We start from the raw sequence: 15,413 nt of genomic DNA, 5'->3' as shown, positions 1-15,413 counted from the left end.
GAGACAGCGCGGGAGGGGGGAGACAGCGCGGGAGGGGGGAGACAGCGCGGGAGGGGGGAGACAGCGCGGGAGGGGGAGACAGCGCGGGAGGGGGGAGACAGCGCGGGAGGGGGGAGACAGCGCGGGAGGGGGGAGACAGCGCGGGAGGGGGGAGACAGCGCGGGAGGGGGAGACAGCGCGGGAGGGGGGAGACAGCGCGGGAGGGGGGAGACAGCGCGGGAGGGGGAGACAGCGCGGGAGGGGGAGACAGCGCGGGAGGGGGGAGACAGCGCGGGAGGGGGGAGACAGCGCGGAGGGGGGAGACAGCGCGGGAGGGGGGAGACAGCGCGGGAGGGGGGGAGACAGCGCGGGAGGGGGGAGACAGCGCGGGAGGGGGGAGACAGCGCGGAGGGGGAGACAGCGCGGGAGGGGGGAGACAGCGCGGGAGGGGGAGACAGCGCGGAGGGGGGAGACAGCGCGGGAGGGGGAGACAGCGCGGGAGGGGGGAGACAGCGCGGGAGGGGGAGACAGCGCGGGAGGGGGAGACAGCGCGGGAGGGGGGAGACCAGCGCGGGAGGGGGGGGAGACAGTGCGGGAGGGGGGAGACTTGAGGATAAATCGACTTTTTGGCACTTAAAAACCTTAATGAACAGGATTACAAGTAATTAAATTTATATACGTGGGAAAATTACATGCCCAGACCAGGAATCGAACCCAAGTCCTCTGGAGAAGCGCACCAGTGCTCTGCTATCTGAGCGATTTGGGCAGCCCCGGAAGCATTGACGGAAAGAGAATGGCAATTCCATGTGTTGGAAAATTGCATGCTCAGTCATGGTCACCCAGATAGCTCAGATGGCAGAGTACTGGTACGGTTTTCCGGAGGATCTGGGTTTGATTACTGGTCTGGGCATGTAATTTTCCCACATATATCAATTCAATTATTTAAAAACCCTTGTGTTTAGCAGTACTTGGACAAAATATTACAACATTTTACGTCATCTCGACTTATCAAACTTGCCGCTTGTAGACTCCACACATGTACTTTTTGTTTCTAAAGACAGCGTGGGGTAATGTGTTCTCTGAACCCTATAGTTTTATCAAACTTTGCAGGTAAGATACAACAGCATTTTTGCTGGAATTAGACTAAATCCTGGAACATAATTACAAAGTGACCTTGATCTTTTCTCTTTCCATTTCTAACCACACCATTCTGTCTATAGGTTCCACACCTCACTGCAACATGCCGAAGGTCCACGCAGCCTGCCACCATGAGCCCATAGTCTCTTTCCAGCCTGGCAGCATCCTCCCACACGCCCACTCCCTGTCTTCAGCACAGTGCCATCTCCGAGGAGGTGATGCAGGGATTCGGGAAGTGAGCCGCTAACTGCACGCTCACTGCCAGGTGTCATGTCCAGTGGCAAATTGCCAGATGGTATGCCATCATCAGATGGCACGAGATCATTTTTGATATGTGGTAGTCGAACTATGATACAGAAGCCTCGTGGTCCCGCAATCTGCAGCAATGACACAGGACTTGTCCACCCATAGTGAGAAACCTACACAAACAGAACATTAATTTCAATTTCACATATTGCATCACAAGGACTTAAATATAACCTCTCCATGTTAATCAAAACGAGCAAAGGAACCATCCATGTGGACAGGAGGAAGACGAATCAGGACTTAGAGTATATATTGTCATGCGAATCCCTCAAGGTTAACACCAGGGACCGCGGATGACCAGAACGTCTTTAACTGAGGCGACGACCAAATACGGATTTTGCTGTCAACTGCGGGAAGAAGACGTGAAGAGGAAGAGGCAGAAGCGCTTACCGAGAGCGAACCAACGGCAGCTCCGATCCTGCAGGGGACATAACTCAAAACGGGAATCCGGGGTAAAATGTACTAAAACAATGATTTATTAAACGGAACCCGAGAACAAGGACCACGACGGTAAATAAATAATGATCCTAAATTGGGATCCCACACACCGACTTCCAAATACGAGACAGGGGAAAATGAATTAATAAAATTAATGTCCGTCGTGTACCGGGGAAATGTGGTGCTTCTTATCTTGTCTGTAGTCTTGTCCGCCATCCAACACAGCTCCAAGCTCCGAGCACGACGAAACCTCAGCCTCCTCGCTCGCACGCTCCACCCGGCCTCGATGCGACTCGCTCTGCGGCACAGCACGAGGTCCCTCGCTCCAGTCCCAACTGCACTGGATCCCGCTCCAAGCACCACGACGAACCGTCACCCAGCATGAAGCACGAAGGTCCAGCACGCAAGAAGGAAGAGCCAATGAAGACCAGGGACAAGAAGAGCAAGAGCTTCAAGCACAGAGAGATCTCCAAATACAAAGGGGTCCAGCGCGCAGAGTCCAAGAGAGAGAGAGAGAGAGAGAGAGGGACAAAATGTCGTCCAGCGCGTCCATTTGTAACCTTTCCTGTGACGTCAGTCTTGGCGCGCCACCAACCAGGGCCTCGTAGCTTCCCACCATTTGCCGAACCTCGTCGCGTCTTCCGCCCTGATTGGTTCCAGGTTCGCGCCTTCCACGCCAACCAATCACAGTCCTCCTGGGCGTGGTTATAGCTCGTCTCACGCGATGTTGCTAGGCCAGCTGGTGGTGCGGCTTGCGGTGGCCATCCGGCGGTGCCCCGATCTGGCTTCCTGCCGGTCTTCTTCCAAAGTCATTGTAAGGGAAGGGAACTAATTAATGTATGCACTAAGGACCTATCTAAGCGTTTATATGTGTGCGTTGCCATAAGGGACAAAGGAATGATTACCAGGTCTGACACACAGGGGTGTTATCTTATTCCCTACAACTATTTAACACACGAACATCCTTGTATGTTCACAGGTATACTCTTACCCCGACAAACCGCCTAAAAACATAGAACTTATTACAAGGTTGATTCCCTATCGCGACAGTCGAATAACTACCTATACAGATCTACCTGGCCCCTAGATATTCCTTTACCTCCCCGGCATAACACAGTCCATCTCCCCCCCCCCCCCTCCCCCCCCCCCCGGAACCATAGCTCCTGCTAGGTTCACTGCAGGCGCTACCATTCCAGTCTTAACACTTACTGTCTCACACTTAATTAGCCTATGAAATAAAGCAGGAGGGCTGTGGTAAGTGAGCCAGAGCTATTTACCTATCCTCCTTAACAAGCTAATCCCCTTAACAATCATGCAAATAGGTACAATGATTTCATTTGTTGTTCCTGCGGAGGGAGGAAACAAACAACACACAAAACTAACTTAACCACAAACTTATCCTTATTCAAAAATTCAAAACTTCCAAAACTCTAAACATTTGTACAACCCCAGTCTCCAGACCGCGTCCCCCGGTGGATGCCTCAAGACGCAACCTTACCTGTGGGGCCATCCCAATGCACCCCTAAATTTCCACGGGCCCTGTCCAGGTGTTACAGGTGAGTGACATGACTCAGTGGTTTTCGCCCACATTCGTACAACACAACCCCTTAACCACTCATACACATTCCATAAGTCATCACATACAAAATCATTACAAGCACGTATTTCACCCCCCTGCAGGACCATGGCATTGATGTCATTCGTGTGGGCATTTCTCAACTTGGCAGCGGGGAGGTACCGCACAAGTAAGATGGTGGGGGCGCTTCAGACTGTGGTGCCCGCGGTCCCAAACACAAGTCAACCGACTTACAAGTTATTTGCCCCCCCCCCCCCACCCCCTTTACCTCTTGGCCCCGTGACAGCCAAACAGCCCTTTTCGCCGTTACCCCGCTGGTGAGGGTCTCCACACACCAGGCTCCGTTGCTTCCTGCTTCCGCGCAGCTCCACGGGTCGCCGGGAGTCTCCTTTACCCCACGGCGCCCAAACAGACCCTCCACCGACGAGCTCCAATTTCCAGATACCACCGGCTGCCAGGGGTAATTGCCGCAGAGGGGGGGCCGCAGGCATCGCTCCTCAGAGCTTGATCTGTACCTGCGGGCACACACACACCTTCCCCACCCACAAGATCCCAAAACACATTTCCTCCCCCGCTGCCATTCATTCTCAACACATTTCAGAGAAGATGGTACCAAAAAGATGTTACAAGAGTTGCCATGGCCTGCCTTTGTGAAATCCCCGGTTCACATTTTACCATTAGATTTCCACAAGCACATTTCAAAACTCGCAATAATTACTACACTCATATTTCCATTCTCCACGACCACATAAAAACACATAACCACAACACAAAAACAAACGCCACCCACAAGACTCTGTGGCACACATTCCATCCCCCTAACCGGCCATGTCATCACTTGCACCCGCCTCCCAACTCCAAATTACATGTCCCCAATTCACATAAGCAAGTCCCGAAGCCTGGGACAGTAACCATCAAGGCCTTACCCCTACCTTGATGTACAGGTATTTTCCGGTTGGTCAGGTCCAAAAGTGCCATCCACCCACAAAATCCCAAAATTTACCTTTGAGCCGACCAAATTCCACCAAATTTCACTTTTGTCCCCACTATACTGGCAGGTATGTGGATCCGCATCGAACGGTGATTATCACTACACAACTACATGTGGCTACGACAGCTCCGCACCTCTACTGTGCAACGGTCATCGGGACAAGGTGAGCAGTCGAAACGCCAACATGGCCCATGAGTGTCCATAAGGGTGCGACCCACCATCCATCCTTCGGCCCCTCTGCAAGGAACACGGCTGCACCAGCCCCAGCTGGCCAATGTGGTGAGCACCTGCTGCCAACAACCACTACCGCACGCACAACCTCGGCCCTGGGGGAGACGGTCGCAGTGCGTGGCATTCCCCTCACGTCACCTACGCCGCCCTCGTCCCCAATCCACAGAACTGCAGCCCCCCAGTGCCCACCCACACTTGACCACACCAAGGTCCAGTCGACAGCCATGCTCCACCAGGAGACCCACCCAGAAGACATGGTCCACACACCTTGGACACACACAGCACCACGTTGACCCTCAGACTACACAACTACATCTCCATAACCCCGCGTCCCAAATATTGGCGCAATCACCCCCGCAACCAGTTGAAGGCTGTGTCCTGCTCACCTATCAATTTTATCACAGCCTCCAACACTTTGGTCTACACACCTGGATCAATAATGGTGACTGCTCTCAGTATCCACCATGCCATTTCAAAATTCACCCTTAAATTTGCATCTAACCTTAGATTAACCATGCCAAACATTTTTCACATTTTACTAAACTCACCAAAGAAGGGTGCTTCTCCATACACATGCCAGCCGAGCATGGCCCATATGCTCGGCACTTTACAACTTCCCATTCAACAAACCCATGGCTCTCTTCCCAAACCGAGAGTCCATAAATCATAATGGAACATCGGTGGAAGGTCACTCACACCATCACGTTCCACAGATGCCCGAATGGTTGTCCGGCAGGCTATGTCCATCCCTGTCCATTCGGTTCGACCCGCGCCCATAGACCAACACAGCATGGCAGGTCAACACATGCTGGCTGTCCCAAAGTCTCAGGGAGAGGGTGCCAGGCCACATGCCCAGGCATTCACCACATCAGGCCCAAGTTGGCCATCCGCGGTGCCACCACCAAAGCGCGACCCACAACACCTCCCCCTAGTGATCCTCAATAAATGCCATCCAAGGCTTGAGAAACCACCTCGGACCCCCTGGAGGTCTTAACCCCCACCAGGGTCCGGTGACCCTGCCAGCCCGAGCCACTCGCTTTGGCGGCGCCCCGCTGGACAAGGGACGCCATACTCCACCAGACCCCCCCCCGTGGGGCCCAGGTCATACCATGACACCCATGGCTAGACCCCACGTCCAAATCTCGCCAGCACAGCCCCCCAGCTGGCTGGCATTCCCAATTTTTGAAAGGAGCAACTTTTATCCCCAATGACCTCTCCTGGTCCACATTCCACAGCCCGAGGACCAACTCCCTCCATGGCTACTCCAAATCAAATTCCCATTTAAATGTCATTTTCCTTTTAATAAATTTTACCACCTGTGCCAAACCGCAGATACAGGTAGCAACTCCCTCAGGTTGTTCTGCCCCGCCCCGCAGCTGCTCCAAATTCCCTACGGGGACCAAATAGTCTGAGGCTCGATCTCCCGATCCTCCAATGTCCAAATCCAGCCCGGAGCCAACACACTCCCCAACTGGGTATTCAATTTCGGAGCCTCCGTTGCCAAATTGCGGTGTATGGTGAGGGTCCCCTCGGTCACCTCAACCTCCTCCTCGGACCGACTCACCTCATCACCCCAACTCCTTTGGGCCTGATCAAACTTGTCCTCCATGGGACTGTCACAGGTCTCCAGCCGCTGGATCAAATCATTTTCATCACCATTACAAATCATTTTTGCCCCCCACAGGCCTGGATCAATAAATACATGGTCCGGCTCCATTACTCGGACCCCAATAATGTTATCCCCTCTTGCTCTGCACCACGGCCCTGGTGCTACAAGGATTCAAATTCATCCCCCTGTTGATGTGTTGGGGCATCCACCCGGCCCCGATAAACCTCCAGGCCACGATGTGGGAAACATCCTCCATTTACCTGTAAACTTCCTTCCCAACCTTCCCCATTTCCTTCAATTGCCATTCCCGGTGCAATTCCCAATTTGGCTCCCCCCCACCCCCCATGCCGATTCGAATTCTGCCACCCTTGGCTCCTCCTGGGCCCCATCGGCACCATTCTTTAGTTCTTCCTTCAATTCCTTCGTCCGTCCTTCAATTTTGTTTTCCACTCGCTCACTCCGAGCATCCATTTTGTTAATCATTCGCCTCATGTCTCCCTTCAATTCCCCTTTCATTCCCTTCATTTCGTCCTTCAATTCCCCTTTCATTCCCTTCATCTGCTCACTCTGAGCATCCATTTTGCTATTTATTTCCCTCATGTTATTTATTTTCTCCTCCATTCCTTCAATCTTCCTAAATAATCGATCCCATGGCTGCTCGGGTACGGGGACGTCCCTACGGCGGGGTAAGTTCCATTCCTGCTCTCTACCCCATCTACTTCCAACTCACTTCGAAGGCTCAACGCACCTTCCATCCTTTCTTCCATATTGCTCACCTCTTCCATCCGTGAGGAAGAGGTCGCTTTTCCGCGTGGATTTTACAACAGGAATAAAATTTAAATTTTAACTGACGCCCTGTTCGTGTCCCACGCACCGATCGACGATGCAAGTTTATCGCCTCCAACAACAAAAAAATTGTTTCCACATTCTCCACACTCTTGACACCAAATTTATTACGGGGTTCTATCCCACTCCTTGACAACAGTTGTGGTGCGAATCCCTAAAGGTTAACACCAGGGACCGCGGATGACCAGAACGGCTTTAACTGAGGCGACGACCAAATACGGATTTTGCTATCAACCGCGGAAATAAGAAGTGAAGAGGAAGAGGTGGAAGCGCTTACCGAGAGCGAACCAACGGCAGCTCCGATCCTGCAGGGGAATCAACTCAAAACGGGAATCCGGGGTAAAATGTACTAAAACAATGATTTATTAAACGGAACCCGAGAACAAGGACCGCGATGGTAAATAAATAATGATCCTAAATTTGGATACCACACACCGACTTCCAAATACGAGACAGGGGAAAATGAATTAATAAAATAAATGTCCGTCGTGTACCGGGGAAATGTGGTGCGTCTTATCTTTGTCTGTAGTCGTGTCCACCGTCCAATGCGGCTCCAAGCTCCGAGCACGAAGAAACCTCAGCCTCCTCGCTCGCACGCTCCACCCGGCCTCGATGTGACTCGCTCCGCGGCACACCACGAGGTCCCTCGCTCCAGTACCAACTGCACCGGATCCCGCTCCAAGCACCACGACGAACCGTCACCCAGCACGAAGCACCAAGGTCCGACTCACATTGCAGTGACTCACACTCACTCACACTTCAACATTCCACAGCTGCAGCATGCAAGAAGGAAGAGCCCATGAAGACCAGGGACAAGAAGAGCAAGAGCTTCAAGCACAGAGAGATCTCCAATACGAAGGGGTCCTGCGCACAGAGTCCAAGAGAGAGAGAGAGAGAGAGAGAGAGAGAGAGAGTCCAGCGCGTCCCTTTGTAACCTTCCCTGTGACGTCAGTATTGGCGCGCCACCAACCAGGGCCTCGTAGCTTCCCGCTGTTTGCCGAACCTCGTCGCGCCTTCCGCCCTGATTGGTTCCAGGTTCACGCCTTCCGCGCCAACCAATCACAGTCGTCCTGGGCATGGTTATAGCTCATCTCACACGATGTTGCTAGGCCAGCTGGTGGTGCGGCTGGCGGCGGCCATCCGGTGGTGCCCCGATCTGGCTTCCTGCCAGTCTTCTTCCAAAGTCATTGTAAGGGAAGGGAACTAATTAATGTATGCACTAAGGACCTATCTAAGTGTTTATATGTGTGCATTGCCATAAGGGACAAAGGAATGATTACCAGGTCTGACACACAGGGGTGTTATCTTATTCCCTACAACTATTTAACACACGAACATCCTTGTATGTTCACAGGTATACTCTTACCCCGACAAACCGCCTAAGAACATAGAACTTATTACAAGGTTGATTCCTTATCGCGACAGTCGAATACCTACCTGTACAGATCTACCTGGCCCTAGATATTCCTTTACCCCCCCCCCCCCCCACCCCCCTGACATAACAATATTTACTATAGTGCTGCATTAAAACCAAAAAAAGTCTTCATTCTCAGGGATAGTGTTGGTCATTGGTTAGGGGTTAAAAGGCGGTAGGTAAAAGAAGAGGCAACATAGAGGATAGATACAGTTTAAGGATAGGTAAAATAAACATTAATAGAAAACACTGCGGATGTTTGCAACAGTGGCGTCCATGATGTCGCAATAAAGTCCGTTGCCTGTTAAACGTCTCCCAGTGTCATGTCGAACTCTCCTGCGAAATTCTGCCTGTTGTGCAAATTATACTATTATATTTCTGACTCTATCACCATATATAAAATTCACAAAGTGCCTGTGTAAGTGTTTGTGCGTTTCACAGCAGTGCCCCAAGTCCTGCTTCCTCTTCCTCCCGTCCCGACCCATAATGACGGGCTCTTTATAATAAAGAGCCAATGTCTATCGCGAACCAATGTCTAAGTAACTTTGTGCAGTAACCTTACAAGTAGTTTTGGGATCATTGGATGGTGAGCAAGGAACAAATGGGAAGAGCCATGGAAGACACAGGATAAACTGCACACAACATACCCAACCCAGCGCTGCTGTGCATCTACATACCCATTCACAATCTATTCCCAACACTCTTTGCTGTGACGCATCAAGTTCTTGATGCAGCTTTGCCAGAGCAATCTCCCAATCCTTGACAGAGTTTACAAGCACTGCAGAGGTTTTAATAAATTCCAGGGCTTCAACAGACGAGCACAGTTTAAAGTCTTGGCCAAACTCCACACCAGGCTGAACAGTTTGTGTTTCTACACCTGGAACTGCCCAAGATACTTTCAGGTTCTGCACAGCTTGGTTCTTCTTCTGCCTGGAGCGAAGAAAGCTCCACAGATAAAGAAACCCAGCTGCAGCACTCAATGTGGTGATGAACAATGGCAGCCGTGGGACACACAAAACAACCCACATGGCAGCCTCATTCAGAATCAGCAACGTCCTCCAGGGAAAGCTGGGGTATTGAAAGCAAAGAGCAAATTCATAACATTATTTATAACAAGAGAAACCATCCGGAAATGAAAATGTATGTAAAAAAAAAAACCTAAGTGTCCGTAAAAAAAGAAAAAAAAACAAGTACAGATACATTCAAAGTACACCGCCCCCATGCCAAATAATTAAATATCCTACAGCACGGCATTGCCGGGGCGCCGGGCAGTGCAGCTCATAGAGACTGCGTTGGGAGGGAGAGGTGTACAATAATTGATTGATTAATTCCATAATTAAAATCAATAAAAGATTATCATAAAATATTTTCTTAATCAATTGGCTAATAGGGCCATTCCATGTCAAATCATCAAAGAATCTGCCGTCATCTCTCAGATTTTTGTAAAACTTTGGGAACCAATTGGGACCCATGAAAAACGGCAAGAACTCAAATATTTTTGCTAACAGCCTCTTAATTAGTGAGATACAGACTAACGAACTTTGGACTAATTAGCGCGACGTCGCGAATTCAAATGGCCATATCTCTAAAAGTATAACACCTAGAGAGCTGGTTTTGGTGTCATTTTAAAGGTATTTTCATGCCCTATGAATTTGTCTGGGCAACATTTTCCTACCTCCAACCACAAAAAAGTTATCACAAAATATAAACTTCAATTGTGAATCCCCAAACAATGTATCCTTCAAATTTCCTCAAATTCATCCCAGAGGTACCTTATGATGTCAAGAAGCTTCCACATAAATTTTGTGATGGGCACTCCAATAGTTTCTGAGATATGAGCAATAATGTACATGTACGTATGGCATATAGGTTCGAAAATCAGCATTTGTAATGTATTATACAATCAATAAGTGAGTTCAAGTACACAGTGTTCACTAACCTGACTTAGGCTTTCAATTTCCTCTTCAATGCAGCAACAGCAGCACTTGTTTCTTTCTTGGAAATACAATATGTCCTTCCAGTTGCAGTGGTTGGTTCAACAGTAGTAAGCACATCCTGGTAGTCAATAGTGAGAGGGTCTGCTGGTTCCGGAAATGTATATGATGGGGATGGTCCATGTGGATGGAGGAACTTAATATCCACCTCATGCCTCTCTGGGGTATGTTCCATGACACATGCAACCCACCAGTGACCATCATAATCCACTGTAATCCTGTCGCGATTTCCAATTTTTTCTTCACAGTGTCACCGATTTTCTTGGTTTTGGATTTCACATATTTATCTGCAGCAAGTCTCTTTTTTGGAATAGGTGATTCTCCAATCAATCCCAAAGACTCATTCAGTGTATTCAGTTCCATTTCAGGAGAATGAAATTCAAACTCCCCTGAACTGCCTGGTATTGGTGATTCACCTCCACCATCATTGTCCTCACTACTGCTAATAGCACTGCTGGTCACTGGTAATGGTATTTCACTCTGAGTCTCTACCACACCTGGTTGTCTTTTTGCCAGTTTCTTACGACACTGGGTACAGATTTTCTGTGCACTTTGCAGTTTGAGGCTTGGATGAGCGGCTATGGCTTTTTGGCTAACAGCTCTCAAGCCAGACGACTTTGGTTTTTCATGAGCTCCAAAGGGATTGCAGCAGGATTTCTGCTTCAAGATGAACTTTTCCTTGGCAGTCGTCATTTTTCTGCAGCTCCTTCAGAAGTGAACTGCCAATTTCTGTTGGTGGCAGGCCTAAGCATTACACTAAGCCAACTTGGACTTTCCCTGGGGATCTTAGACTGTGAAAGTTGCATCACCTCGAATTACCCACATGGGAAATCCCAGTTGGAATTCCCCAGATGAGAATTCCCCTCAGGCCCAGTTGAAAATGAAAGTATATGATACTTCAAAGCAAGTGATGGTTGTTCCCTGTGTTCCCTGTCATGGCTAGGTTAGAATGATTGTATAATACATTTCAAATGCTGATTTTCGAACCTATATGCCATACGTACATGTACATTATTGCTCATATCTCAGAAACTATTGGAGTGCCCATCACAAAATTTATGTGGAAGCTTCTTGACATCATAAGGTACCTCTGGGATGAATTTGAGGAAATTTGAAGGATACATTTTTTGGGGATTCACAATTGAAGTTTATATTTTGTGATAACTTTTTTGTGGTTGGAGGTAGGAAAATGTTGCCCAGACAAATTCATAGGGCATGAAAATACCTTTAAAATTACACCAAAACCAGCTCTCTAGGTGTTATACTTTTAGAGATATGGCCATTTGAATTCGCGACGTCGCGCTAATTAGTCCAAAGTTCGTTAGTCTGTATCTCACTAATTAAGAGGCTGTTAGCAAAAATATTTGAGTTCTTGCCGTTTTTCATGGGTCCCAATTGGTTCCCAAAGTTTTACAAAAATCTGAGAGATGACGGCAGATTCTTTGATGATTTGACATGGAATGGCCCAATAGCATAACTAAACCACTAGTGCTTCATCCGAAGATGTACGTTTTAGAAATTTAATTAAATAAGTCATTAATAAAAAATTAAATAATTAAATGATTATACAATAAATCTACAATATCCTTTATGGCCACATCACCTGGTCACTGTTATGTCAAAATATTAGCTTCCTAGCTCAAAAGGTGCCTGAGATATTGCCCAGATGAGAAAGAAAATAAATAAATGATTAATAATGAAAATAAATAAATAATCATTTTAAAAAATTAATAGTTAATCAATTGGCTAATAGAATACATAAACCACCACCATTTCATCCGAATCGGTAATTAAAAATATATATATATATTTGTCATTAATCAAATAATGAATCAATTAATTGATGAATCAATAAATCAAAAATAGCCTTTGTAGCCAAATCACTTGGTCATTGGCATGTCCAAATATCAGCTTCCTAACTCAAAAGGTGCCTGAGATAATGGTCAGAAGAGAAAGTAAATGTATAAGTACTTAATTAATCGCTAATAATTAAATAACTCATCAATTAATTGATTAATCAAAAAACAAAAATTACCGTTTTTGACAAAGTACTTGCTCACTATTGTGCCGAAATTTCAGCTTCCTAGCTCAAAGGGTGGCTGAGATATCGCCCGGACAAACAAGAAAACAAGACAAGTACACATACATTCAAAGTACACCGCCCCATGCCAAATAATTAAATATACTGCAGCGCGGCATTGCCGGGGCGCCTCCGGCGCCCGGCAGTACCGCAGTGCAGCTCATTGAGGCTGCTTTGGGAGGGGGAGGTGTACACTAATTGAAATGATTAATTGTATAATTAAAATCAATAAAAGATTATCACAAAATATTTTCATAATCAATTGGCTAATCGCATAACTAAACCACTAGTGCTTCATCCGAAGATGTATCTTTTAGAAATTTAATTAAATAAGTCATTTATAAAAAATTAAATAATTAATTGATTACTCAATAAATAATTAATCGATTAATCAATAAATACTTAATAGATGAAATGATTAATCAATAAATCAAAAATATCCTTGATAGCCACATCACTTGGTCACTCATGTCCAAATATTAGCTTCCCAGCTCAAAAGGTGCCTGAGATATTGGCCAAATGAGAAAGAAAATAAATAAATGATTAATAATGAAAATAAATAAATAATAATCATAAAAAAATTAAATTATTAATCAATTTGGTCAGAGAACACATAAACTACCACTATTTCATCAGAATCTGTAACTTTAAAAAAAAAATTTTTTTTGTCATTAATCGAATAATTAAATAATTAATCGATTAATTGATTAATTAATAAATCAAAAATATCCTTTGCAGCCAAATCACCTGGTCATTGGCATGTCCAAATATCAGCTTCCTAACTCAAAAGGTGCCTGAGTTAATAATGGTCAGAAGAGAAATGAAATTTAATTAATTAAATAAGTACTTAATTAAACGCTAATAATTAAATAACTCCTCAATTAATTGATTATTCAAAAAACAAAAAATACCGTATTTGACAAAGGACTTGCTCACTACTGTGCCGAAATTTCAGCTTCCTAGCTCAAAGGATGGCTGAGATATCGCCCGGACAACCAAGAAAGAAAACAAACAAGTACAAATACATTCAAAGTACACCGCCCCATGCCAAATAATTAAATATGCTGCAGCGCGGCATTGCCGGGGCACCTCTGGCGCCCGGCAATACCGCAGTGCAGCTCATTGAGGCTGCATTGGGAGGGAGAGGTGTACACTAATTGATTGATTAATTGTATAATTAAAATCAATAAAAGATTATCACAAAATATTTTCATAATCAATTGGCTAATCGCATAACTAAACCACTAGTGCTTCATCCGAAGATGTATCTTTTAGAAATTTAATTAAATAAGTCATTTATAAAAAATTAAATAATTAATTGATTACTCAATAAAAAATTTATCGATTAATCAAAAAATAATTAATAGATGAAATGATTAATCAATAAATCAAAAATATCCTTGATAGTCACATCACTTGGTCACTCATGTCCAAATATTAGCTTCCCAGCTCAAAAGGTGCCTGAGATATTGGCCAAATGAGAAAGAAAATAAATAAATGATTAATAATGAAAATAAATAAATAATAATCATTAAAAAATGAAATTATTAATCAATTCGGTCACAGAACACATAAACCACCACAATTTCATCAGAATCTGTAACTTACAAAAAAAAAAAAAAAATCGTCATTCATCGAATAATTAAATAATTAATCGATTAATTGATTAATTAATAAATCAAAAATATCCTTTGCAGCCAAATCACCTGGTCATTGGCATGCCCAAATATCAGCTTCCTAACTCAAAAGGTGCCTGAGTTAATGGTCAGAAGAGAAAGGAAATTTGATTAATTAAATAAGTACTTAATTAATCGCTAATAATTAAATAACTCCTCAATTTATTGATTCATCAAAATACAAAAAATAGCGTTTTTGAGAAAGGACTTGCTCACTATTGTGCCGAAATTTCAGCTTCCTAGCTCAAAGGATGGCTGAGATATCGTCCGGACAAACAAACAAGAAAACAAAGAAACAAACAAACAACCAGATTGAAAACTGAGTACTCTTTTTCAGCGTGCGTCACTGCCGAGCCCCCTTCGGTGTCCAGCAATGACGATTTGCAATGCCTGGAGATGGCATAGGAAAGGTGCGGTGTACAACAAGAAAACAAGAAAACAAACAACCAGAGTGAAAACTGAGTACTCTCTTTCAGCGTGCGTCACTGCCGAGCCCCCTTCGGTGCCCAGCAATGACGATTTGCAATGCCTGGAGATGGCATAGGGAAGGAGTGGTGTACAACAACCAGAGTGAAAACTGAGTACTCTCTTTCAGCGTGCGTCACTGCCGAGCCCCCTTCGGTGCCCAGCAATGACGATTTGCAATGCCTGGAGATGGCATAGGAAAGGTGCAGTGTACAACAAGTACAAATACATTCAAAGTACACCGCCCCATGCCAAATAATTAAATATGCTGCAGCGCGGCATTTCCGGGGCGCCTCTGGCACCCGGCAATACCGCAGTGCAGCTCATTGAGGCTGCATTGGGAGGGAGAGGTGTACACTAATTGATTGATTAATTGTATAATTAAAATCAATAAAAGATTATCACAAAATATTTTCTTAATCAATTGGCTAATCGCATAACTAAACCACTCGTGCTTCATCCGAAGATGTATCTTTTAGAAATTTAATTAAATAAGTCATTTATAAAAAATTAAATAATTAATTGATTACTCAATAAATAATTAATCGATTAATCAAAAAATAATTAATAGATGAAATGATTAATCAATAAATCAAAAATATCCTTGATAGCCACATCACTTGGTCACTCATGTCCAAATATTAGCTTCCCAGCTCAAAAGGTGCCTGAGA

The 15,413-nt window shown here is 45.7% G+C and overlaps 2 protein-coding genes across 2 annotated transcripts in view; one reads left to right on the top strand and one right to left on the bottom strand.

Annotated features, from left to right (window-relative positions):
• LOC137416859 (phosphofurin acidic cluster sorting protein 2) overlaps positions 1-15,413 on the top strand; it is a 984,123-nt gene that overhangs the window by 801,553 nt on the left and 167,157 nt on the right. The gene's annotated exons all lie outside the window — the stretch shown is intronic.
• Positions 1-15,413, bottom strand: part of EXD2 (exonuclease 3'-5' domain containing 2) — a 115,549-nt gene that overhangs the window by 89,680 nt on the left and 10,456 nt on the right. Inside the window, 3 exon segments of the mRNA XM_078778897.1 lie at positions 1,209-1,300; positions 1,302-1,535; positions 9,205-9,595. Of these exon segments, the coding sequence (XP_078635023.1) occupies positions 1,209-1,300; positions 1,302-1,535; positions 9,205-9,555 (677 nt within the window). The 5' untranslated portion in view covers positions 9,556-9,595.

The sequence above is a fragment of the Myxine glutinosa genome, chromosome 5 (assembly GCF_964187855.1).
Source record: "Myxine glutinosa chromosome 5, kmMyxGlut1.1, whole genome shotgun sequence".
Classification (NCBI taxonomy): domain Eukaryota; kingdom Metazoa; phylum Chordata; class Myxini; order Myxiniformes; family Myxinidae; genus Myxine; species Myxine glutinosa.
The sequence above is the reverse complement of the archived record's forward strand: the minus strand, read 5'-3'. Positions and strand labels throughout refer to the sequence as shown.